Here is a 24,032-nt window from a genome sequence, read left to right as displayed (position 1 = left end):
TGGAGGCCGTGGTCGCATTCAGCCAGGAGTCGTGACAAGACACCGCCAGTCTTAACAGGCAATGGAACATGGGACAGGCAGGATGGGCAGGGAGGCAGTCAGGCAGAGCCACAGAAGCAAAAAAGCAGGCTGCAGGCAACTTCTTAAAACCTGGGCTTTCTTTTCTCCCCAGCTCACACCATCCAAACCCGCCCCACCCCACCCCACCTCCACCCCCCACCATCCCCACGTTCCCTTCCCTTCACTCCCCACCCCACCCCACCCCACCCCCCACCAAAGAGCTGAAGGTGCTGAGCAGCTAGAGGCAGCAAGGGGGCTGACTGCTGCTGCCTGGCTCTTCGGGGTAGAGCTCCCTGCTCACAGGCTACTGTGGGCCTTTGTGCAGACAGTCGCTGAAGGTCTTATATTGCTGGGTTAGCTCTTCTATTTTGGTGGCTGCCAAAGAAAGAGAACGGCAAATAGCAAGGTTAGTCAGTCCAGCTGTCCTCGGGCCCCGGGCACCCAGCAACGGGTTAAGCCAGGAGCCCCCGACGGGGCCAGGGCCTGGTGAGCTCCGATGGAAGTCCCTGGGGGCCCCAGGCAGAGCCCCCAGGCTGGGGTTCACTGGCTTGGCCGGGTCCCTCCCTGCCACTCTCCGCAAAGCCCAGGAGCCAGGGAGGTTCATGATTTGGATGCTGTATGGATTTTGATCAGTCCTTCCTTCAGCTCATCCGAGTCCATCCTCTAGGAGCTCACCTCCCCAGCCCATCCTCTGCCCTCCCACAAGGTTGGCAAGTGGTGTTAAGTCCTGCCCATCCCAAGGGTGAGTGCGAAGCTTGGGCATCACGGGGTAGGCCTCAGGGTGATGGCTGGGCAGGCATCTCACAGAGAGGAGACAGGCCTGGTCCCAACGAGCCTTCCCACTCACCACTGCCACTCCCTCTGAGGGCACTCACATTTCTCTTACATACAGATAGGATTCGGGGGTGTCATTTCCCTTTACCAAGTCCTCAGATTCTCCCAATCTCTAGATGCCCCAGCCCTGCTCCTGGGCTCCCCCAGATCCAGGCGTATTCTCAGCTCACATGTCGCCCCTCTGTCCCAGGCCCTCGGTGCTACATGGCCTTCTCTTGGTTCAGGGTTTGGCCAAGCTGTGCTGTCTCTGGAAGCCTGGGCCCCCGACGCTGTATCCCTGCTACTGTGGATTATGGGAGGCTGGGTCTGGAGTGCGTCCTGGGGCTCCCTCTGGTCTGGACTCAGCCCTCAACTCTGCAACCGCCTCCCTCCTCCTTCCTTCCTCAGCATCAGAGATCTCAGCCCATCTCTGTGCTGTTTTTCTTTGCCCTTGTTTGTATATCTGCCCCTTGTCTCTTGAGTCTCGAGATGTTTTCTACTCAAGATCTGCCTAACTCTCTCATGGATTGTTCTGAACACTGTGACAACCATGTTTAACCCCTAAGAGTGTCTGCTTGTATTTCCCCTTGCTGGGTCTTCCCAGTTTCCTCAGTATGTGTGGACAAGATGCTGAGTATGTTCATTCAAGTTGGTTGGAAAGTTCTCTTCTCTGAATGACCACTGCCTCTGGTGGTGGAAAAGGGTTGGGGCAAACACAGACAAAGCATCAAGTGCAGAAAGAGACAATAGGGCAAGAGAGGCCCACGAGGGCTCTGAAGAGCTGCAAGAGTCCTGGGAATGTGGAAGTCCACATGCATGCCTGGGGCCGCGAGGGCGTCTGGGAGAGACCTGCAAAGGCCCTGAGCCCATGACTCTGCTTGACCTTAAGGCAGGACCAACAGAGGTGCGGAGGAAGGAAACACCGTCAGCCATCTGGCTGAGTGTGGAGGAAAACCATGAAGCTACATACCCAAGTAGCTCACACAATTCCAAATGGGAGAAACTCAAAAGTGACCCCACACCAAGACTGTCAAAAAGAGCCAAAGGGCAAGACAAATCTGAGAATGGAAGATGGAAGAGACTACACCAGGGCCTCCATTACATGTCAATGAACGTGAGTGATCACAGACCCTACTTGGGAGGTGTAGGCACCGGGAGAGAATCCTCACCAAGCCGGGCCAGCGCTCAGCTTCAGGCAGGAAGTGGCTGATGGAGTCGCTCTTGTGTGAGGCATGTTCCATCTCTTAGCCTGGTCTGTGGTACACAACTATCTGCTTTAAAGTCAGTGGCAATGGACTGAAGGGGGTTTGCCACAGCCCAGGGGACAGAGGCAGCTTTTCACTTGACTAACCCTGAGTTAAGACTTCTCCCAAAAGGCTGCTTTTTTCTTATAACAAAAAACAACAACAACGAAAAACCTTCTCTGAGTGTATTTTTCACAAGAAGAAAAAACTTACTCAGAAACAAAGTTTAAAATTAAATGCAGACACAATTTTGACCTTACCCAATAGCAGGAAGGTGGGAAACAACAAAGCTAGCCCCACAAACGGGAGGAGCTGGCCTCACCGCCACGACGACAGAACCTCACCCCCGTGTGGAACCTCAACTGTTGAAACGAGTTCACTGCAACCTTTCTTAAAGGTTGACAATCACAGGGAAATTCCCTCAGTGATACATGTTCACTGCAGAATATGTGAAGGCTGCAGAACAGGATAAAGAGACAGGAAACAAACTAAACGATCACAACAAACTGGAGAATTCTTCAAGAGATGAGACTACTAGACCACCACACCTGCCTCCTGAGAAATCTGTATGCAGGTCAAGAAGCAACAGTTAGAACCAAACATGGAACAACAGACTGGTTCCAAATTGGGAAAGGAGTATGTCAAGATTGTATACTGTCACCCTGCTTATTTAACTTATATGCAGAGTACATCATGCGAAATGCCGGGCTGGATAAAGCACAAGCTAGAATCAAGATTGCTGGGAGAAATATCAATAACCTCAGATATGCAGATGACACCACCCTTATGGCAGAAAGATAAGAAGAACTAAAGAGCCTCTCGATGAAAGTGAAAGAGGAGAGTGAAAAAGTTAGCTTAGAACTCAACATTCAAAAAAACTAAGATAATGGCATCTGGTCCCATCACTTCATGGCAAATAGATGGGGAAACAATGGGAACTGTGACAGAATTTACTTTCTTGACAAGTTTATACCAGGCTCCAAAATCACTGCAGATAGTGACTGTAGCCATAAAGTTAAAAATGCTTGCTCCTTGGAAGAAAACCTATGACCAACCTAGACAGCATATTAAAAAGCAGAGACATTACCTTTGCTGACAAAGGTCCGTCTAGTCAAAGCTATGGTTTTTCCAGTAGTCATGTATGGATGTGAGAGTTGGACTATAGAGAAAGCTGAGCACTGAAGAATTGATGATTTTGAACCATGTTGGGGAAGACTCTTGAGAGTCCCTTGGACTGCAAGGAGATCCAACCAGTTCATCCTAAAGGAAATACTCATTAGAAGGACTGATGCTGAAGCTCCCATACTTTTGCTACCTGATGCAAAGAGTCAACTTGTTAGAAAAGACCCTGATGCTGGGAAAGATTGAAGGCAGGAGGACAAGGGGGTTACAGATGATCAGATGCTTGGATGGCATCATCAACTCAATGGATAAGAGTTTGAGCAAGTTCTGGGAGATGGTGAAAGATACAGAAGCCCAGCATGCTGCAGTCCATGGGGTTGACATAACTTAGCGACTGAATAACAAATGATCTAAATCACCTCTGACTCTGACACAGAGAAAATCAACATCCATGTGGTAGCTCAACTCCTACAATGGATTCCTCTGCATTTTTTCCTTTTAGAAAAGTAAGATCATACTGTGTATTTCACTTTTAACCTGCATTTTCCTTTTAACATTATATGCATTTCCTCATGTCATTGTAACCAAATTTTGAAACAACAAATACTGTCCCACAATATACATATAACCAGTATCTACCCAAGCATTATCCAAGAATAAAACCTTGAATTATTCCCATTTGTCAGTATTGCAAATGCTGGAACAGTATAACAATAAATAATCGAAAGTGACCTACAGGCTCAGTAACAGAAAACGTTAAGCAAATTTTAGCTCATGTCTGAAAGGAAGCATCTGACGATTGGAATTATGACTTTGAGAACCTGGGTCAATGCTTAAAATGAGGTCCAAGGGAAAGAATATAATAGTGTAGCATGATGTGATTAGATTCAACTTATACAAAAAATAAAAAATGATGAGAGGTGTACACCTATGGCTGATTCATGTCAATGTATGGCAAAAACCACTACAATATTGTAAAATAATTAGCCTCCAATTAAAATAAATTAATTAATTTTAAAAAGTGATGAGAGGAAACAAAATAGAGGGAAACAGACCAAAACATGAACACTGACCGCTTCTGGGCCACTGCGTTAGGCAGTGCTTTTAGTTTCCCTCTGCACGGCTTTAGAGAATCCCCATTTTCCACCATTCATGGTTTTCTTTTCTGATCTGTCAAAAGCATTTTTTAAGGGAAGGAAAACCTATAGCATCAGAAAAAGAAGAGAACAGGAAGGGACCAGTCCCCAAATGCAGGCTGAGGTGCCCTAAGATGGCCCCGACCACCAATTCGGTGGCCACGGACACAGCAAGGGGTGACCACATACCTAGACTCATGACAGAGCTGTTGTTGCCCCAACATATCTGCTCGTCCTGCTGCTGGTTCGCCATCTGCATGGCTTTCGCCGAGGTGCTAGTGACTTCCACAGCTGCCTTCAATAGCTGGGACGGAGGAACAGAGGGTGGGGACATGTAGGCTTGAATGCTAGTGGTCTGACCCATAGGAGGTGTCTCCTGCTCCCTGCCCCAGTGGACACTAAACACCTGCCTCCAGCTACAAGGACAGTCACCCACCAGAGCTCCCCAGCGTAACTCCATTCCTCCTGGCCCTGCGGGGACACCACACTATCACAGATCCCACCCCACACTGGGGCCACACAAAGCCAGGGTTGAGGGGACAGATGGACAGTGCAAAAGTCAGTGTCTCAAGGTCAAAGGGCCTTTCTGATGGGCGAGGACTGTGCCCTAACTCAGCCTGTTGGTAGACTAGCAAAGAACAAGCTGGTCAGAGATTCAGAAGTCTGGGAGCTTTCTTGTGAGAACACCAAGGCCAGTGCCATGGGAGCCCTAAGTCGATGGCAGAGTGTCACGTGTGGCAAGTGTGCACATAATCATAACCAAAGCTAGCAGTCTGGGTTCCAGGGATCGGAATCAATCCTGAGGCCATCAGCTCAGCCATGTGAGGTCGCCTTTTCCCGTGTGTCCAAACTCGGTCAAGGGCCCAGACGGGCAAGCATCCGTCTGTCTGTATGGCACCGCTCTGGACCACGTGAGGACGAACACCTGCTTGAGCCTCTTGTGCAGACAGGCTGAGGCCAACACCAGGACAGAAGCTGTAGGCTGGGACGAGAGTCTCCCACGGTCAGCTGGGGCCCAGCACAGACAGTGCACATACCTCTTCTGCGCCTGCAGTTGTGGCTTGGTTGGCACCCTCATGAAGGGCAGGGGGGCCCATGGAGGGACATCCCCAGCACCCCTCCTCCCCTCTATAGCCCCAACCTGCCTTTAAGTTTCAGTCTGAGGCCTGGAGCCTGGAGCTCAGCCGGTCCCCACCCTCGGGTGCCTCGCTGGGGGTACAGTGGCCGCTGGGAGGGGCCGGGGGAAGGGCAATGCTTACTTGGCTGCACGACATCAGGGTCTGGTACACGGCCTGGACGATGGGGCCACATGGATGGAGGTAGGGGCCTGGGCGTTGGCAGTACTCGCCCAGCTCACCATCGTAGACTTGCAGGAAAGCCACGACAAGCTGATGGAAGTCAGAGGTGACCAGGCGCAGCTTCTGGTCCAGGGTGCTGGCGTGGGCGCTGCCCACAGCAGCTCCTTGCTGTGCAAAGCACTGCGAAGTCAGGGGTGGAGGCTATCCCGCCTGCCACGGGGCACCAGGCAGGGCCCTAAACCCCTTGGAGAGGTGAGGGTCTGCTGGCCACTCCATGCTTCCAGAAACCAGGAGACAAACAGAAGACCGGAGGCTTGCAGGGACCTCAACGTCCTCCTGAGGACCTTAGTGGCAATGAGGACAAGTCTGGGGCTGCAGGGAGGGCCGCAGGAGAAAGCCCAGGAAAAGCCCAGGGTGCCAGGCCTGGCACAGGGCTCCCCTCCAAAGCTGGTCCTTTCCACTCCTGGAAAAGCCTCCCCTCTCCGGCCATCACATTCTAGAAGCTGGGCCATTCAGCACATGTGCCACCTCACTCAGGCCTCCCAACATGCTCGTCGAAGAGACAGAGCTGTCTGAGGCTTCAGGACATCCGGCGGGGGCCCCCTGCAACCCCCTTGTGGCTGGCACCTCACCTCTACCTGGAGTGCCTGAAGCTTTGAGGCACTTTCCTGCAGCTGCCGGGCCAGTTCTGCCACCTTCTCCTCCTCTGACTTGACCGAGGGGCTGGCCCTGCAGGGAAACAAGGGGTCACTTCTGCCTGGTGCCATCACAGGCACCAGGGCACCTGTGGACCACGCACAGGAGACTCCCCATCCCAGCCAACAGGCCACCTACTCCTGCCTGTTGTTGCTCTGCTTGTCGAGAAGCGGCTGCACGTCCAGGGGCCACGGTTCACACTCAGGTCTCAGGAGCATCTGCAGGCAAGGGCTGGAGAAGAGCTCCCCCAGCAGCCCCTCGGTCTTCTCCCTGGTGTCCTCAAAGCGCTCCTCCGTGCTGCAAAGGCAGCCCCAGGGCCACGCTGTCAATGCCAGAGACCAGCCAAGACCAGCGAAGGGGCCAGGAGAAGGCATCTCCTCTGGTCTCTGAGAGCCCGCCCACCTGCAGGGACAGCCCAGGTATCCATCCTCGGTGGGGTGAGCCTGCGTTCCCCTGGGATGGAGCGTGGCGGGGTTCCTGCTGGGAAGATGTGTCCAGGGGGCTTGGAGGAGCAAGGGCGCCCGGCGGCCGATTCGGGCAGGGCCTGTGCCAAGCTTTACCTGGGGCAGCTGGAGTCGCCGACACTCAGGCTGCGGACCACGTCCAGCAGTTGGTCCATGAAGTGCAGCTGCTTCTGGGCGCAGGCCCGGCCCTGGGCAGGGAAGGACACATGCACTCACTAGCCCAATGTGCCAGGGGCCCCCTGCTGCCCCAATGGGCCAGTAGTCCCCCCAGGCTTCCACCTGGCAGGTTCGTGGACAGGTTCAGGGCACCCAGCACAACAAGACAGGCAGTGGATGTGGCCACGTCACACCCACTAATTTGTGGCCAACGGGGACTCGTTCCCCCATAGGCGGCATGCAGCCAAGCCTTACAGCCAGAGTCCCTGAGAGCAGCTGAGTCACCCTCCGCCCCAAAAGCAGCTGGGATGCCCGGCCAGGAGTGGTCCGATCGAGAGCTCAACTCCTTCTGGAAAGGGGAAGAGGCCCGAGACCAAGCCCTGTGATGCAAATTCAATCTGGGAGAGCTTGTGTGAATGTGGGCTGTAAACACAGCCTGCTCCGAGAGCCCTGTGAGCAACAGCGTTTAGAGTGGGCCGAGAAGGGGAGGGCCAAGGGGGCCCAGGCAGCCCCGGGGAGGCAGCAGACTGGGATACAGGGTCACATTCTGCTGTCTTGTTTGCAGCTCAGTTCCCGTCCACAACCATCATGGTTGCAGCTGCCTGGCACTCCCTGCGAGCCTGGCTCCCACCTGCGTAGCCACAGGGACGGGGCCAGTGCCTCTGCAAGCTCCTGGCATCTCTACCTCCATGCCCCCTGGCCTGCCACTGAGGGCATCACTACCTCGTGTCGCCTCCTTCTCCCAACCGGCCCCAAACAACACCAAGCCAGAATGATACACCGGAAGGGCACCCTGCAAGTATGAGATGGGGCGTGGGACACTGTCTGGATGGAGGAAAGCCTGGGCAGAAACGTGAGACCAAGTGTTACTCAGGATCTTACAAAGCCTTGACTGGCGGCCTGGGCTGCCCACCAGCCCATCTGCAGCAGACCAGCTCCAGGAGCCCCACCAGCTCAGGAAAGGGTAAGCCGCTCCTCACAGCCTGTACACTGAAAACTACAAAACATCTCCAAGAGAAATTTAAGAAAACCGAACTACATGGAACAACAGCCCATGTTTAAGGATGGAAAGTCTTATTAGAGGTAATGGTAATACTCGCCAAAGTGATCTACAGATTCAACATAATCTCGATCAAAAGCTCAGTTTTGCACAAACTGACAAACTGATTCTAAAATTCACATGGAAATTCGAGGTACCCCTAAAAGTCAAAGCAATCCGAAAAAGAGCAAAGTTGGAGGACTGACTTGTTCACAATTTACTGCAAAGCTACAGTCATCAAGGCATTCTGCTACTGGCATAAGGACAGGCATAAGGATCAATGGAATAGAATTGGAGAATCCAGAAATAAAGCCTCACTTTTACATTCATCGATTTTCAACAAAGATGCCCAAACAGTCCAATGAGGAAAGAATGGTCTTTTCAACAAATGGTTGATTAACTGGAAAAACTGGACAGCCACACACAAAAGAATGAAGTTGGATACACACCTTACAGCCATACATAAAACTAACTCAAAATGGGTCAAAGATCTAAATATAAGAGCTAAAAATACAAAACTGTTTTTCAACAAAACTCAAAAATTTTGTACTCCAAAGGACACATCTAGAAAGTGAAAAGACAATCCACAGAATGGGAGCACATATTTATAAATCAAATATCTGATGTGACTTGTATCCAGAATATATAAAAAATTCTTACATCTCAAAAATAAAAAGACAACCCAATTAAAAAGTGGGCAAAAGAACTGAATAGAGACATTACTCCAAAGAAGATACACAAATGGCTAATAGGCACATGAAAAGATGTTCAACACCATTAGTCATCAGGGAAATGCAAATCAAAACCACAATGAGAAAAAAAAAACACAATGAGATAGCCCTTCACACCCACCAGGATGGCTCATATGAAAATGATGAACAATAACAAGTGTTGGTGATGACCTGAGAAACTGGAACCCTCACACAATGCTGGTGAGAATGTGAAATGGTTACAGACACTTTGGAAAACACTTTGGGGTTCCTCAAAAAGTTTAACATATTCAAAGAATTCTGAAAGTTAGGTAATTCCACTCCTAGCTATTCATATATACTGAAGAGAACCAGAAACATGTCTTCTGTCAAAAATGTATAAGGCACAGTCGGAGCATCATTATTTCTAAGAGCCAAAACATGGAAATAATTATTTCAAATATGCTTCTTAAATTTTAAGGGGAGGTGGCAGGGTTTCAGAGTAGGTTTAAGGGTGGCTGCCTTTGTATGGAAACCCATGGTAGGCAACACATGGAGGAAAATACATGGGCTCAGAAGCCAGAAGGTTGGGTTCAAGAGGCCAGGCTCTGTTACAGAGTAACCTTGAGAGAGCTGTTTTGTCACCTTCCCGGGGAGATGGCATATGACAAGGACCTGCTATCTTGGGGAGGAGGAGGATGACAGTTACTGGCACATAAGCCAAAGCGCCTCCTCAACTGCTTCAACCAGCCCCTCACCTCATCCTAGGAATGGCAGGGATCCACCCAAAGGAATCCTATGGGTTCCTGCCCCAGGGGCTTAGGATGCTGGCTCCTAGGGAAGGAGCCTTCCCAGAATCACCCCAGCATCATGGAGGCCCCCAGCCCACAGGGACAGGGGGCTCTCTCTTACCTTCAGGAGCTCCTGGTCATCCAGCCCACACAACATCAGTTCATGGCCCAGTTTCACCATCTCTGCTGGAACACAAGGGTCCAGTTACCGCAGACAGTCACCCAAACAGGGGGATGCCAGGCACCCTGGCCAAGTGCCAAGGGGTTCCCTGCTAAAGGAGGTCAACAAGGAGGCAGGTGGCGGACACCCTGGGGTGCCAGCATGGCCTCCTGCTGTGTGACCTACACCTGGTCACTGCCCTTCTCTGGGGGCTACGTTCCTTACCTGCGATGAGAGGTTGCATTCAATGCTCTTCCATACAGGCAACGCTGGCTTCCAACAGAAGCCTGCCAGCTGCCCGGGGAGCCCACAGAGGCCAGGGCACCTTCCAAAGATGCCGCATGCCACCCTTTCAGAGACCTCGGCAAGCCACAGCACAAGGAACCATCTCACATTTCTCAGTTTCATACAGGCCCTTCACGCCATCACACCCCTTCCTCTTGCAGGCAGCCCTAGCAGGTGGCTACTCTTCCATTTCACAGATTAGGAAACTGAGGCCCTATGTGGTGCAAGGAATCCTCAGCCGCGTCTTCCAGGGAATCCTGGGCGTTCTCCGAAGAACCAGATGGTAGGCCACAACTTGGAGCCACAAAGCTGGGGGCCAGTGCAAGCTCTACATCCCACCCAGCCCTGCAGCCCTTGACCCCAAATCCCTGCAAATGCCTACATCTGAGTCTCATCAAGTCCAGCAAACAGTCCCTTCACTAGAAATCCAGGATCTGGGTGGCGTTCCCCTCTTCCAGTGCCCCACACCCATCTCAGCACAGCACATAAGCCCAAAGTCAGGATTATATGGCTCTCCTTGGAATACAGGCCTGTGTCCTTCTGCAGTCTACCAGGCCTGGCCTGGTCTGGCCCTGTCGCCCCTTGGACCTCGCCCCAGCCCTGGCCCCTTGCTCTGCCCTCTACCGCAGCCACCCTGGCCTCCTAGCTGTTCCTAACCCCTGCCTTGGTGCTTGTTTTTCTCTCGCCCTAAACACTATTCTTCCTGAGATCTGCCTGCCTCACTTCCTTCCTTCCCACATGACTCTTGTTATTTAAAAGGGAGGCCTTCCCCAGCCATCTTATGTCAACAGTGCCACCCTTCTCCCAGCCCACCCGAGCACCACCCTGCCTTCACCTGCCTTTGTTTATGGTGCTTCTCAGCATCTGATACACTGAGAAATGTCGCCACCTCCTGTGTATCACCTGTCTCCTAGCTAGCAAGCAAGCTCCACAAGAGTAGTGCTGGGTGTGGAGCGGGTGCTCCTTAAATGTGAACGGGTGACTTGTGATCCCCACTCTGCGTGTCACAGTTTCTCCCAATTACACTCTTCCTCAAGTGCTCACATCTACCACCTGCTATGCCACCCAGGGACCCCCCCAACAGGGTGGGCCAGGCTGAGCTGCTCACCCACACGTTACTAAAGAGGAAACTGAGGCTGGGAATGGTAACACCATGGTAGGTACCTGTGCGTGCATGTTCAAGGATTCACTTGTGACCCGATGACCAGGTTGGCCCGGCCTCGACAGGCTCCGAGACACAACCCATGTCAGCCTTGGGACAGGCCTCAGATAACTAATGTGGCAGGGCCAGCAGGGGCACGGATCAGGAATCTGGGATCCAGCTCACCCACCCTGGGGCGGGGGTGGGGCAAACACAGACTCGCAGAAGGATGGACCTTCGGAAACACTGCTGTGTGGGTGAAGAGCTAGCCAGCGCCTTCAGGACTGCAATTTGCTCCCTTTTACCTAGTGCTCGTTGCTGGCTTAAGGACAGTTTCTGCCAAAAACGGATTGAAAAGAAGCAGTTCCAAGATAAGCCCCCACACAGACCTGCCCAGGAATGCCTCATGTCATAGGCATGCACACACACCCAAGCACAACGTGGCCTAATCACTGGTGGCATCAGCGAGAATGGCTGTCTCTGCCCCCCAGCACCCTAGTAGATGGGCTGGCAGGGTCTCCTTCACAGGCACAAGGGAGGGCGGATCCCAGCAGGCTCTGGGGACATCCACTGAAAACACCAGTCCACTGGACAATCCACCAATCTACTAAGGAGGCCACGCACCAGGTCAGAACGGCCAGAATCCACCGTTCAACACCAAACTCCCGTAACGGAGGAGACCCACCTTGGATCTTCACTTCGGCTGACGCCCCCTTCAGCAAGCTGAACCTGTCAAGCCAGGAGGGACAGACCCTGCAGGCAAAGAGCAAAAGCAGTCAGGCATGAGTGGACTGCAGGGGGCCCTCACACCTCTCCTTACAGATGCTCTCAAAAGGGAATCTTCATATCCAGGTGCTAAATGGCACTGGAAAACTCACTTTAAAATAGATAATCTTATGTGATTTCAACTCCATAAATTATCAGCGAAACACAAAACCAAACTATTTCTGAAAGTTCACCTCGGAAATATGAATTTGAGTACTGACATTAAAATTCTCACAATAAAAACATGAAAGGACTGCCCAAGTGGAAAGAAAACTGAATTCCTCAGAGCTCTGACACCTTTCCAGGAGGAACCCAGGGACTGGCTTTGCTTGCAATCACGGTGCAGGTCTGTTTGGAGAATGTGCGAAAAGGACCTCCCTGGTCTGGCATCCTCACAGGCCGGGCCTGGGCCCCTCTCCTTGCATGTGGCTGACTGCCCTTCTCCACCTGCAGGGCTTTCTTCCCACCCAAGCCAAGCACACCAAGTTGGCTCCAGCTGATCCGGTGAAGCCCACCGCTGGCTGACATTCACCACCCCAGGGAAGCCGCGGGAAGGCTGGACCCGCCTATAGCCACACTGGCATCCCTCCACCACTGCAGGTCCTGGATGCGGTCCTTCTGCTGGGCTCTCACCTCCCAGACTTTGGGCTCACCAAGGCCAGGAGCCAACTTTCTGTTGTGTACTTCTAGGCCCTAACAAACACAGCAGCCAGCACTGAAAAGGCGGCTGGTGAGCATTAATGAATGAATGACCACAGCCTCTTGTCACAGACTGATCCACCATTAGTAAGGGCCCATGCCTATCTCTTTCAACAGAGGGGCATTTTCTGTTCTTAAACTAACGTAAGTCAACAGGCAATGATGCTACCCAAGGTCACAGCTCTGAGCCATTTGAGGGCTCCCAGCATGGTGGGCTCTGGGATCACAGTACCAGCCTCCCAGGTGGGGAGACAGCCATCCCACCTGTCCCCTTGGCCTGGTGGAGCCCTACCCTTAACAATACTGCACAGATAAACAGGAGAGTGGCCATTGGTAAGCATCTTGCCTTAAGATGCCAAGGTGAAGGGTGGGATAATTTGAGAGAATACCACTGAAACATGTCTATTACCATATGTGAAATAGATCACCAGTCCAAGTTCGATGCATGAGACAGGGCACTCAAAGACCCTGAGGGATGAGATGGGGAGGGAGGTGGGAGGGGGGTTCAGGATGGGGATTCAGGATGTACACCCGTGGCTGATTCATGTCAATGTATGGCAAAAACCACTCCAATATTGTAAAGCAATTAGCCTCCAATTAAAATAAGTAAATTAATTTTTAAAAAGAAGATGCCAAGCTGATGGGCAGAACCATTTCCAGACACAGACCAGCAGGCATCACAAGCGACACACAGCCCAAGTCTCCCACTGGGTCTCCTCTGTGAGGGGGCACAGTCTGAGCATAGCAACCCCAGCTCCAAGGTCCAGGCCTGGCGCAGCAGTCAGGCCATGTGAAGGGCGCTCCAGCTGCTAGCCAGGGAGCCCCAGGATAACTGGGGCCAGGAACCCGCCCAGCTCTAGCAGGGTTGGGGCCCAGACCTCACCCTGGGGACCTGCTGACTATCTCATCATGATGGTGGGAGAGGACAGTGCAGGTGTTCGGTGGAAAAGGCTCATTGTTCTTTCCCTGTGGCCATATCTGCCCCAACCAGGCTGGGGCCGGGGTGGGGGGGCTGGGAGCAAGTGGGGGCCACCCTGACACCCCCATCACAGGACTGCAGGGAAGAGGGAGACAGGACAACAGCCTCAGCTGTGCCACCTGTCTTAAATTACTCATTAAGGCACCCATTCCTTCTGTCAAAGAGGGCTGGGCCAGAAGGGGTGGGAAAGGGAAGTGCCACCATGTGAAAAGCTAGGAGGCTGGCCCTGGGCCTGGTTGCCAGGCAACATTCCCACTCACAAAGCACCAGAGAGCCAGGAGCCCTCACTGATCCATTAGGCTGAACCACAGCAAACCACTTCAACACACTCAAGAATAAATCCCCAAAAGCCTAAGTGACCTCACTCAGAAAGGACTTTCATTAAAGTTGCTTTTCCTGAAGCAGCAGGGAGCAGGGCAAAAACTAACAGTGCTCAAGGCCTCGAAAGCAAGTAAAGCTCCTCAGGCACCAAGGAAACCCACGAGAGTTGAACTCAGCGATCCAGGGGCCCTGTGGCTCTGCCTTGCCCATGCTGAAGGCCAGCTTGGCATATGAGCCACCAAGACCATCATGCTCAAACCCATCCCCCAGTCAATGCTGCATGCAGTTCCCAGGTTCCACCCAGAGGAAGGTGAATATGTGGCCCTAAATGAGGCTGAAATGGTGAAGCCATGTACAAAGAAACCAAGAGGAAATTGGAAGAAACTGGACTCTGTGAAATCCTTTTTGGCCATCGAGAGGCCTACAGCACTTCTGCCAGCTTGGGATCATAAAAATCAATTGGACATTCCCTGGTTGCTTCTTAAAAAGATTGTTTCTTGTATTTAAAAATGCACTAAAAGCATCTGAGGGCCGCAGCCAGACTCATCCATTGCCCCTCTGGCCAGCAGAGAGACCTGGTCCCCAGTTTCCACCTGGGCCAGGCAACTTTGAGCTCCCTCCCACAAAAGCCTCTCTAAGGCCTGACTTTGGCCCCCCTCCTGTGTTCAAGATCTCCAAACTAACCCAGGCCATCCTCACTTCTATCCCAGGTTCCTGGACCAGGCACTAGTCCTTCCAGGACCAACAGTGCTTGTCACGTGAGCCACTGCCATTCCAAGCCACGCTCCAGTCTTTTCCCTGCCTCTAGCCTCTCCCCTCTAAACCCATCCAACACAGAACTCCCAAGTGACCCTGCCAAAAATGCCAAATTCACATGTCACTCCCCTGGTCCCGGGTTCTTTCTGCCATTCAAGCCACTGCTGCCTGGTTCTCTCTCCCACACCTTGACTCCCCACTCCCATGGAAACCAGTGTCCGCCATGACCTGTTCCTTCCCAGATCAAATGCGACCTCCTCCATGCCAACATCCCAGCACTCAGACAACACAGGTGTGCCCAACACTGGGATTGGTGCCTGAGCCTTCTGCACCCCCAGTTCCTTGGAGACACCTATCAGTGTCTGAGGTGTTCCAGTGAGCATGTGTCTGTGTGCCCACTTGTCACTTCAGACCCTAGAGCACATCTCAAGTATGTGCAACACCATACTGCGACCTGGGGCTAGTGGCTGGACACATGGTGCAGCTGTGTGTGTGTGTTTGTGTGTGCCTGGCACCGTGCAAGGGAAGCCAAGTCTGCCCAGGTCCCTGCGTGGCACACATACAGGATCCTATACAGCCTACAAAGACCTGGCTCATATATCCTGTCTCCTTTTAAAGAAAATCTCCAGGTCCCAGGGCAAAACATGCCCATCTTTACCCTGGACACCCATAGCCTCTTGAGCACACCCCTGCCAGAGCCCTCAGCCTGTTGGCTTTGTCTTGGCCTGCTGTCCTGTCTGGCTCTCCAGAGCACTGGGAGCCACTGGTAGGAAGGCACTGGATTGGTACCTGAGCCTTCTGCACCCCCAGTTCCTTGGGGACACCCATCAGTGTCTGAGAAATGGTACCATGACCCAAAGGATTGGGAAATGGGGTCTTGGCCCCGGCTTGCCACTCCTCGGTAGTAAGACCCCAGATAGTTCTCGACTCCACCCTGAACCTCAGCTTCTCAGTATGAAAATGAAAGGTCTGAAATACATCATTTCCCAGATCCCTGCCAGCTCTGTAAGTAGTAGTTACAGCCAGAAAAGCGCTCAGAAGCCAAGCTCAGCTATAGCACAGCTGTGAAGAAACAAGCTGAAGCACTCTCCAGGACACTTTCTCCCCAGATCCGAGCACGACTTCACTTCTTATCTAAGCAGCTGCTCTCATAGTGACTAAAGACGGTGGGCACTTTCTCATATAAAGAAGAAACCCCATCTTCCCCTGTGGGTTGAGTGGTGTCTGTGTACCCCAAGAGTGGGGGAGGAAGAAAGCAGGTTGTTACCGTGTGCATATCCACTCCAAGATTTCCAAGCGGTACTTCGAGGGGCTACACAGCAGTTCCTGAATGGTCTTTGGTTCTGTGATATAAAGACCGTCAAGGAAGGGGCAATTGAGGTCCTAAACAAGAAAGGGAAAGCCAGGAAGTTTTAGAAAGGCAACATCAGTGAAAGGTTGAAACGCACAGCAGTAATCACGCTCTCAGTGCACCTCCATTCACGCACGTTCCCGGCCGCCAAGCAGCCACCAGGCAGGTGACACAGATCCCCGGCCCCGGACCACGGGTAGCGGTCTTGATCACGCCCAGAGTTCAGTCCCCTTCATCTGCAGCTCCAGGTGCCCACCACTTTGTGTCTTTTTTGGAGGCCCCCTCGAGGCAGAAGCGGTAGTTTGACTTGGTAGCAACTAGGGGTTATGGTGAGAGTCCAATATTGGCCGTAGAGCAAAGGGAACCTGGAGAGGGCCCACGGGGCCGATCACGGATCGGGGGGAAGGGGCAGGCGAGGGGAGAGGTGTCGAGGAGGGGAAAGGAGAGGGAATGAGGGGAGAGCTGGTCGCAGCCCCGGGGCCGCCGCCTGACCTAGCGGGGAAGGCGTCTTCACCACCGCTGTCACCGGCATTTGCTGAAGAAAACTCAAAGCGGGAGGCATGCACTCCGCCCATCTGTCTCCACCAGACCCTGCGACCTCCTCCTAGAAGCCAGGATCCGTGGCCCCATACCCCCGCCACCCGCCCCTGCACTCCTTCCGCACGCCAGGCCTTAAAGCATCCGCGGGACAAAAGTTCAGGCGCCTGAACTCCCAGGCACGGGCCACGGAGACAGCAAAGTGAAAGCCTAGGGCCGCCCAGGGAGCGGAGACGGACGGCCTACGAGCCTCCCCCCAGCAGCGGCGATCCGGGCCTTGCGAGGCGCCGCCGACTTCTGCAGCCCCGCCGCCCAGACCCCTTCGCCCCGGGGCAGCTCCCGGGGCCTCAGGGCACCTTCAGCTTCGCGAAGACCTCTACAGCCGCCTGGAACGAGCTGTCGTCACTCCCACCCTTGTAGCCGCCGCCGCCACCGCCAGGACCCAACTCTGCCATGTTTCCCGCTCGAGGCCGCGCCCTGCCCACGCCCCCGGCTGACTGGCCGGCCCAGTTACCAATCAATCGCGAGCCTAGTGTCCCTCCCGCCTACCCGCCTGCGCCATAGCCGGGGCATTGCGCAGAGACGCATCCCGCCCCCTCCTCCACCGTGCCTTCCCATTGGGCAGTGGCTCCGCCCAGGAGGCTGACCTCGAGGAAAGAGGGAGGAGCCGGGGCTGGCACTTGGTTCCAGGCTCACGCACTAGGCTCCAGCCCGCCGGCCCGGGAAGGAGGACGGAGCAGGAAGAACATCCTCCAGAAGAGGGCGCTCCTGCCCTCTTCCCGCGGTTTCTCCGCGGGAAGATAAAGGGGGAACCTGGGTGACGGGACAGAACTGGGACTTCAGCGTCCCACGTCCCAGCGCCGGTCTCTGTCTCCGTTTACCCACACTCACAGCGTAGTTAGAAAGAGGTTTCGTGGATTCGAATCTGGCCCAAGCTGTGTGTCTTTGGGCAGGTTACCTAACCTCTTTGTGCTTCCTTGCACGCACCTAATGTGGATACTGAGAGCACTTACTTCACTGGGTTGCTATGAGGGCGGAATGAGGTAAAATTTTATATAAAATACCCAGGGCAATACCTGGCATGTGAAAAGCACTATGTACATGTTTACTAGTATTGTGCTCCTTTCACCTACCCCTCCTCCAGTCTGTCTTTGACCTTCTGGAAGGTTCTGTGTCTCCTTCCTGCCCTGGCCACTTAGAAATGTCTTTGCACCTCTCAGGCCCCTCAAACTCAATGAGTCTGAAATGACATTTGTCAGCCTGTCCTCTGCCACACCTCCAAAACCCCCAGCTCAGTTAACGCCCGCATCCCAGGGACCTGCTGATCAGATGAGGTAGGAAGGAGCTGGAGGGTGGCTGATGCTCAGAGAGTGGGAAACCAGCAGCAAGGAGCTGCTGCCAGCTCTCCTTGATTGTCTCCAGAGTCTGTACCTGCTCAGTGCCCCATCCTGCCATCTCCTGGAGGGTGGCATCAGGGGGCAGGGCTAGAGGGCAGGAGACCTAGGGACCTGGCTGAAGGCGACTTCAGTCCTCTGAGTGACAGGAGAGGGCTCAGCCATGTTCTGGAAGGAAGGGATGGGCAGGAGTCTGGGCTAAGAGGAAGGGACCCCAGCCTGGCCTTGTGGAGCAGGGCCTGATTCCCTAGTGAATGGTTTGGAATTCCAAGCTATTCTGAGAACACAGAGCCTCTAAACTTGAGCTGAAGGATGCCCCAGCCTGGACCCGGGGACCCAGAGATTTGCAAAAGCACTGTAAGATCCCTTCCCCCTCCAATGTGGCTGCTACCTTGGGCACTTCTTACCGCTGAAGGCTGTAGGGGGCTTTGGGATTTTTTTTTAACCTTTTTTCCCCCCTCTTTTTCTGTTTTTGTTTTTCTTTCTTTTTAAAAAATTTCATTTCCATCACAGCCCTAGCTCAGACGTTCAAATTCTTGTGGGTATTTCTGTGGATCTTTCCTAGGACTAGGGAATTTGGCGGGAGAAACTATGGCAGTGTGGTGGCCTCCCCACCCTCTCCATATCCTCTGCTCCTGAAGATCAAGAAGAAACCAGCCTCTGTGTATTCTGGAAGAAAATTCCCCTTCTCCACCCAGCTCTATGGAGCCAGTAGTTTAAACAGCCCTTCCCCGATTCAACAGCTCTGTCTATGGCACAGGATGGGATGTGGTGGGATTGTCAGGGCCTTGATGGGAGAAGACCATCTCAAAGGGTCATTCAGGTCCGTCCCCTGCATGGAGAGCCCACTGGCCAGCCCTCAGCTCATAGAGATGACAGCAGCAGGCCTCAGCTTCCCCTCCCACACCACCCCCGAATCATGGTGCCTCCCAAGCCTCATCCACAGGAAAGACTGGAGACTGGAATGGGAACAGAGACTACTGGGCCTCTCTGGGTGGGGTAGAAAGGACTGCAGAGTGGTAGACGCCTCTGGAAATGTGGACTCAAATTCAATACAAGGAAGCACTTCTCTCAGAGGGCACTGTCAAAAACACTAGCTTGGCTCCCTGGGAAAAGGGAGGGAGCTCTCTGTCTTGGAGGTATGCAAGCTCAGGGAGGCAGGGAGGATGTGGACAACTCTGTTAGGGGGCATGCCTGCCCAGAGCGCATGGCTTCTGTGCAGGAGGCCTGGGCAGGTTAAGAGCTGAAGGATAATGTCCGCCTGAGAGGGGATGGGGCTGGGCGTGGGGGGCACAGATGTCAGCAGAGACCGCAGGGCCCTGCACAGACCTGAGCACTGAACCAAACTCCTGATCATGGGGGAAACTTGGCCACGTGTCAGTGCTTGGAAAAGAGGCTGGAAAATGAGACCAGTTGACAGGTACTGGCCTCACTGTGTCAGGGATGGGCTGGCAGCGAGCAGTGGTGGCTGAGGCAGCCAGCCACGTGACGCACCTGGCCTTGTGCCTTGGGTACGAAATGTATAGTCAACCAGATGGCTTCACCCCATGGCCTCCCTGCCCTGGAGCAGTGGGCTGCTGGCAGGAGCTGTACAGGGCATCGGGTGAGAGGAAGGGCTCTGAAAGCATCTTGGCCCCAAAGTTGCAGCTGCCATTAGCAGCAGACCCCAGGGTGCTGGGGGAATCTGAACCAGGTCCCCACCCCCAACAGCCAATCAAAGAAAGCAGAAGTTCAAGGTTTACCTCTCCAGTAAGGAAGAGACTTCCCTGTAGCTCAAATGGTAAAGAATCTGCCTGTGAGGGTTCAATCCTTAGGTTGGGAAGTTCCTCTGGAGAGTGAGTGAGTGAAGTCACTCAGTCATGTCCAACTCTTTGTGACCCCATGAACTGTAGCCAACCAGGCTCCTCCGTCCATGGGATTTTCCAGGCAAGAGTACTGGAGTGGGTTGCCATTTCCTTCTCCAGGGGATCTTCCCAACCCAGGGATTGAACCCAGGTCTCCCACATTGTAGGCAGACACTTTACCAACTGAGCCACCAGGGAAATCTCCTCTGGAGAAGGTAACGGCAATCCACTCCAGTATCCTTGCCTGGAGAATTCCATGGACAGAGAAGCCTGGCGGGCTACAGTCCATGGGGTCACAAAGAGTTGTCGCAAAGACTTGGACACAGACTAACGCACACACACAAGGAAGAGAAGGAAGATTTGCTTCAGCTGCCTCTGAGACAGACTGAAGGCCTTGTTCCAAGAAAGGGGAGCTTTTGAGGGATGGAGGATCCCTCCAGTGCCCCACTCCCCATACCCCTGAGATTCCCCAGTAAGAAAATGAGATCAAAGGACTCCTCACCACATCCTCTGGTGAGTACCAAATGCACGCTCCTGAGAAAAGGGCACATGTCTGTGTGTGTGTGTCTGTGTGTGTGTGTGTGAGAGAGAGAGAGAGAGAGATTTCAGGCGAAAAATTCCATTAGTTATGGGTTGAGGCACTCTGTAGAAGTAAGTGGCTGGGCCTGGCATTGGATCTGGGGGAGAAATGACACAGGGTGATGAGGCCAGGCTGAGGAAGGTCTGAGTTCAAGGTTCTCCAGGAGAGGCAAAGTGAGAGGGCTGTCTCCCCCCTCTGTCTTTCCTGCCTGCCCTCTTCCTGGACCTCTCTCATCTGCTCCAGACTGAGCCAGCAGGCTGGACTGTTGGTCACCCATCCACCCAGGTGCCCAGGGCTTGCAGCCAGCCCACGCCATCTGTGCCAGCCAGAAGCCCACTCCAAAACAAACCATCTTCACAGGGATGGGAGGAGGGGTAGAGGACATGAACATGGGACACTTACCAGTGAGATTGGGAAGAGCCTCAAGGCTGCAGGGACCCCAAACTTTGTCATCAGCAACAGACCAGAAGGGTTCTGGGAACAAGAATGACACCAGCTTTCCTTTGGCTGGGGGGGGGGGGGGCAGGGGGGGCGGGGCTGCCATTCGCCCACCCAGAGGCTCTGGGGACTGGCCTGGCCACGCACTGGGGTGGCATAAGCCTGGAAGACCCCAGAGCTGTGTCTATGGGCCTGACAGACATGGGCCTGCCTGGAGGGGAGGCTTGGGGGAGTCTTGGGGTCTCTGGTCCTAGCCCTGGCTGGCTAAGAATGTCAGCCTAGCAGCTGCCTGATGAAAACCATCAGGAACGTTCTCATTCTCAGCCTGTGTCCACATTGAGCGTGTCTGCTGGCGCAAGAGGATGAAGCAGTTTCCCTGGGACCTTGGCCTCCTCTTTCTGTCCCTTCTGAAACCTACGCTGGAACAGGGACGGGGCGGGGGGCAAGGCAGGGGCAACTGGAGAGCCAGCCCTTGAGAGGGGCTTGAGAGAGCCCCTGGCTCTCTGCTCCTGGGACACCCAGGCAAGGCAGCGAAACTCCTGCTTTAGGGCCCCACCCCCAGGGCCTGCGAGGGCCCGCCGGTCCGCTTGGAGGTGCGGGAGGAAGCCAGGGTGCATGGGCGGGGTTGTCCCCACAAGTGCGCTCCCAGGCCCTCCCCCGAGGGAGCCACGCGGGGAGGTGGTGGGCTCCGATGGAGTGAGCCGGGCCTTCGCGGGCGTTGGGGTGCCCCACGCTCGCGCCCTTTCGCTCTGGGGTAGGGGCGGGTCTCTGGGGGTTCCGCGCACGCGCCTGGCGCCCCCCGAAGGCTGATGGGACAGGGGCGCGCGCACGCGGCTCAGGCGAGGCGGGGACGCGCGCTTGCACGTGCGTTGGGGCGCCACAGCGCCCCGCCCCCAACCCTGGGGCGGCGGCTGAGGAAGTGGCGGGCGGGACGGCCCCTCCACGGGGAGACACTTGGGTCTAGACAGCTTGGCAAGTCCGGCGGGGCTGAGTCACATGCGTCTGGAGTTGGAGACGTGGGCGCCAGGACTGGAACGTGAACGTGCCCACTCCGGAGGGCCGGGGAGGTGGGGGCTGGGGGGGAGGCTCGACCTCACGTTCCAGCTTGTTCGCCCCCAGGCCCACGCTAGCCTCTGCCCCACGTGTGGGGCCCCTCGATGCCCACCTAGAGGGGCAGGGGCAGCTTCCATGGGGAGTCAAGCAGGGCCCACATTATTTGCAAGAACCATCTGGAATTTCAGACAGGAGGCTGGGAGAGTGGCCCCACTTGCCCCTCACCTTGCTCCCTCGACTCAGCCACATCGGCCACCTGGGACCTTTTTGTCCCCAAGCCACGCTTGCTGCTTTCCACCCCCCTCCAGCACGCCTTCCACTGGCACCTTCCCCAGGGATGCCTACAGTCCAGAGGATGTCCACGGTCCTCTCCCCTGACTGCCAGTGCTTCTTACTACCCATCACTGTATCCCCAGCCATCATCCGGATTCTGTGTTCCCTTTTCCTCCCTTCTGTCTTTCCTTTAGTCTGTCTATGTGCCTCTCTTCTCTCTCTCACTGTCCCTCTGTGACTTGCTTGCTCAGGAACACCAGTTCTCAAGGAAGGAAGGACGACGCAGGAATCTGGACCTCTGATGTATTTAGTTCTCACAAAAGCATCTGCAAGAAAAGTTGTTTAATTGGGACCAGATCCTCTGGGGTTTTCATGGCATTAAAACAAGATGGGTTTTCTCTAGGGAATAAACGGCTGGCAACAGGAAGAGGGTATGGAAAGTTTGCCTTTTTTCTTCTCAAAGTTTGAAGAGGGAAAAGGCCACTGTACCTTTGTTTATATATGATAGATGCCCACACACACACATGCGCACACATGCACAGATAAGCTTTGATGTTACTGGGACACATTGTGGAAGGCACAAGATCAGGCCTGTCTGCTTGCTCTGGGTGTCACTCCAGGAGTGTGTCTTTGGCTGCAGAGCCACTATTCTTCCCTGAGTCCTGGCAGAAGGCCTGGTGCATAGTAGGGGCTCAATGAACTCGTCTAATGACAGGCAGTGGGAGGGCAGGACTTGTAACCCAGACCTTGGCCCTGAGCTCCAGATGCATACACAGAACTACCTTACAGATTTGACAACTTGGCTGTCTGATCACCCACTTTACACTTGACATGTCAGGAGCTGGCCTCCCAAGTTTCTGCCCCGGGCTCACTCGCCTTCACTGTTCTGGCTCCACCAACTTTTCCCACTAGCCCCCTCCACCCTGGGCTAGACTCAAAGACCTCTCCAGTGGAGGGTGCAGCTGCCTCCACACTGGCTCCCTCCTTCTGCCCTTGTGCCCTCAACAAGTCTGTGCTCCACCCTGCTGTCCAAAGGATCCTTTTACAATATGAGTCAGATCACAACCTATGAACTGGGAGAAAATATTTGCAAATGATGTGCCCAAGGGCTTACTTTCCTAAATATACAGAAGCTCATACAATTCAATAACAAAAATATAAACAGCACAATCAAAAACTTGGCAGAAGCCTTAAATTGAGAAATCTCCAAAGAAGACATACAGATGGGCAATAGGCACATGGAAAGATGCTCCAAGTTGCTAATTATTAGACAAATGCAAATCCAAACTACAATGAGGTACCAACTCACACCAGTCAGAATGGCCATCATTAAGATATCTATAAATAATAAATGCTGGGGAGAGTGTGGAGAAAAGGGACCCCCCCCATTGTTGGTGGGAAAGTAAATTGGTGCAACCACAAGGGAAAACAGTATGGAAGTTCCTCAAAAAAACTAAAAACAGAGTTGCCATATGATCCAGCAATCCCACTCCTGGGCATATACCCAGATAAGACTCTAATTAAACCCCTATATTCATAGCAGCACTGTTCACAATAGCCAAGATATGGAAACAACCTAAATGTCCATTGACAGATGAATGAATAAAGGAGATGCAGTATATATATATATTGTATATACATACATATATGTGTATATATGTATGTATATATGTGTATATTGTAAATACATATATATGTATATGCATATATGTGTATGTATATATATGTATATGCATATATACATATATGTACTATATATGTATATATAGTATATACATACATACATGTATATATACATGTTTGTATACACATACATGTGTATGTATATGTGTATAATTTCATTCTTTTTAATGGCTGAGTTATGTATACATACATACATATATATATATATATATATATAAAACTCAGTCATTAAAAAGACTGAAATTCTTTGCAGCAACATGGATTT

At 53.3% G+C, this 24,032-nt stretch overlaps 1 protein-coding gene across 7 annotated transcripts; it reads right to left on the bottom strand.

Moving 5' to 3' along the window:
- Positions 1-146: 146 nt before the first annotated feature.
- Positions 147-17,014, bottom strand: HAUS7 (HAUS augmin like complex subunit 7). 7 transcript variants are annotated; one of them, XM_043895236.1, is made up of 11 exons: positions 16,859-17,014; positions 15,882-15,997; positions 11,780-11,847; positions 9,630-9,694; positions 6,930-7,021; positions 6,772-6,849; positions 6,508-6,666; positions 6,306-6,402; positions 5,635-5,853; positions 4,565-4,679; positions 147-435 (listed from the first exon to the last, which is right to left on the bottom strand). In XM_043895236.1, the coding sequence occupies exons 1-11, from the start codon at positions 16,955-16,957 to the stop codon at positions 365-367; spliced, it is 1,179 nt and encodes a 392-aa protein (XP_043751171.1). In that variant the 5' UTR covers positions 16,958-17,014; the 3' UTR covers positions 147-364. The 7 variants fall into 7 exon arrangements, with proteins under 7 accessions (XP_043751171.1, XP_043751175.1, XP_043751178.1 ...); XM_043895240.1 differs by having other exon boundaries at positions 5,635-5,841; XM_043895243.1 differs by having other exon boundaries at positions 5,635-5,763.
- Between the last annotated feature and the right edge of the window lie 7,018 nt (positions 17,015-24,032).

Source organism: Cervus elaphus, chromosome X (genome assembly GCF_910594005.1).
Source record: "Cervus elaphus chromosome X, mCerEla1.1, whole genome shotgun sequence".
Taxonomy (NCBI): Eukaryota; Metazoa; Chordata; class Mammalia; order Artiodactyla; family Cervidae; genus Cervus; species Cervus elaphus.
The sequence above is the reverse complement of the archived record's forward strand: the minus strand, read 5'-3'. Positions and strand labels throughout refer to the sequence as shown.

Excerpts from the sequence above, each read along its gene's own strand:
- HAUS7 (XM_043895236.1), bottom strand. The coding sequence starts at position 16,957 with ATGGCAGAGTTGGGTCCTGGCGGTGGCGGCGGCGGCTACAAGGGTGGG. Across the intron at positions 11,848-15,881 it reads TTGGAGTGGATATGCACACG|GGTCTGTCCCTCCTGGCTTG; the intron begins GTAACAACCTGC and ends CTTTGCCTGCAG. Across the intron at positions 9,695-11,779 it reads AGCCGAAGTGAAGATCCAAG|CAGAGATGGTGAAACTGGGC; the intron begins GTGGGTCTCCTC and ends CTTGTGTTCCAG.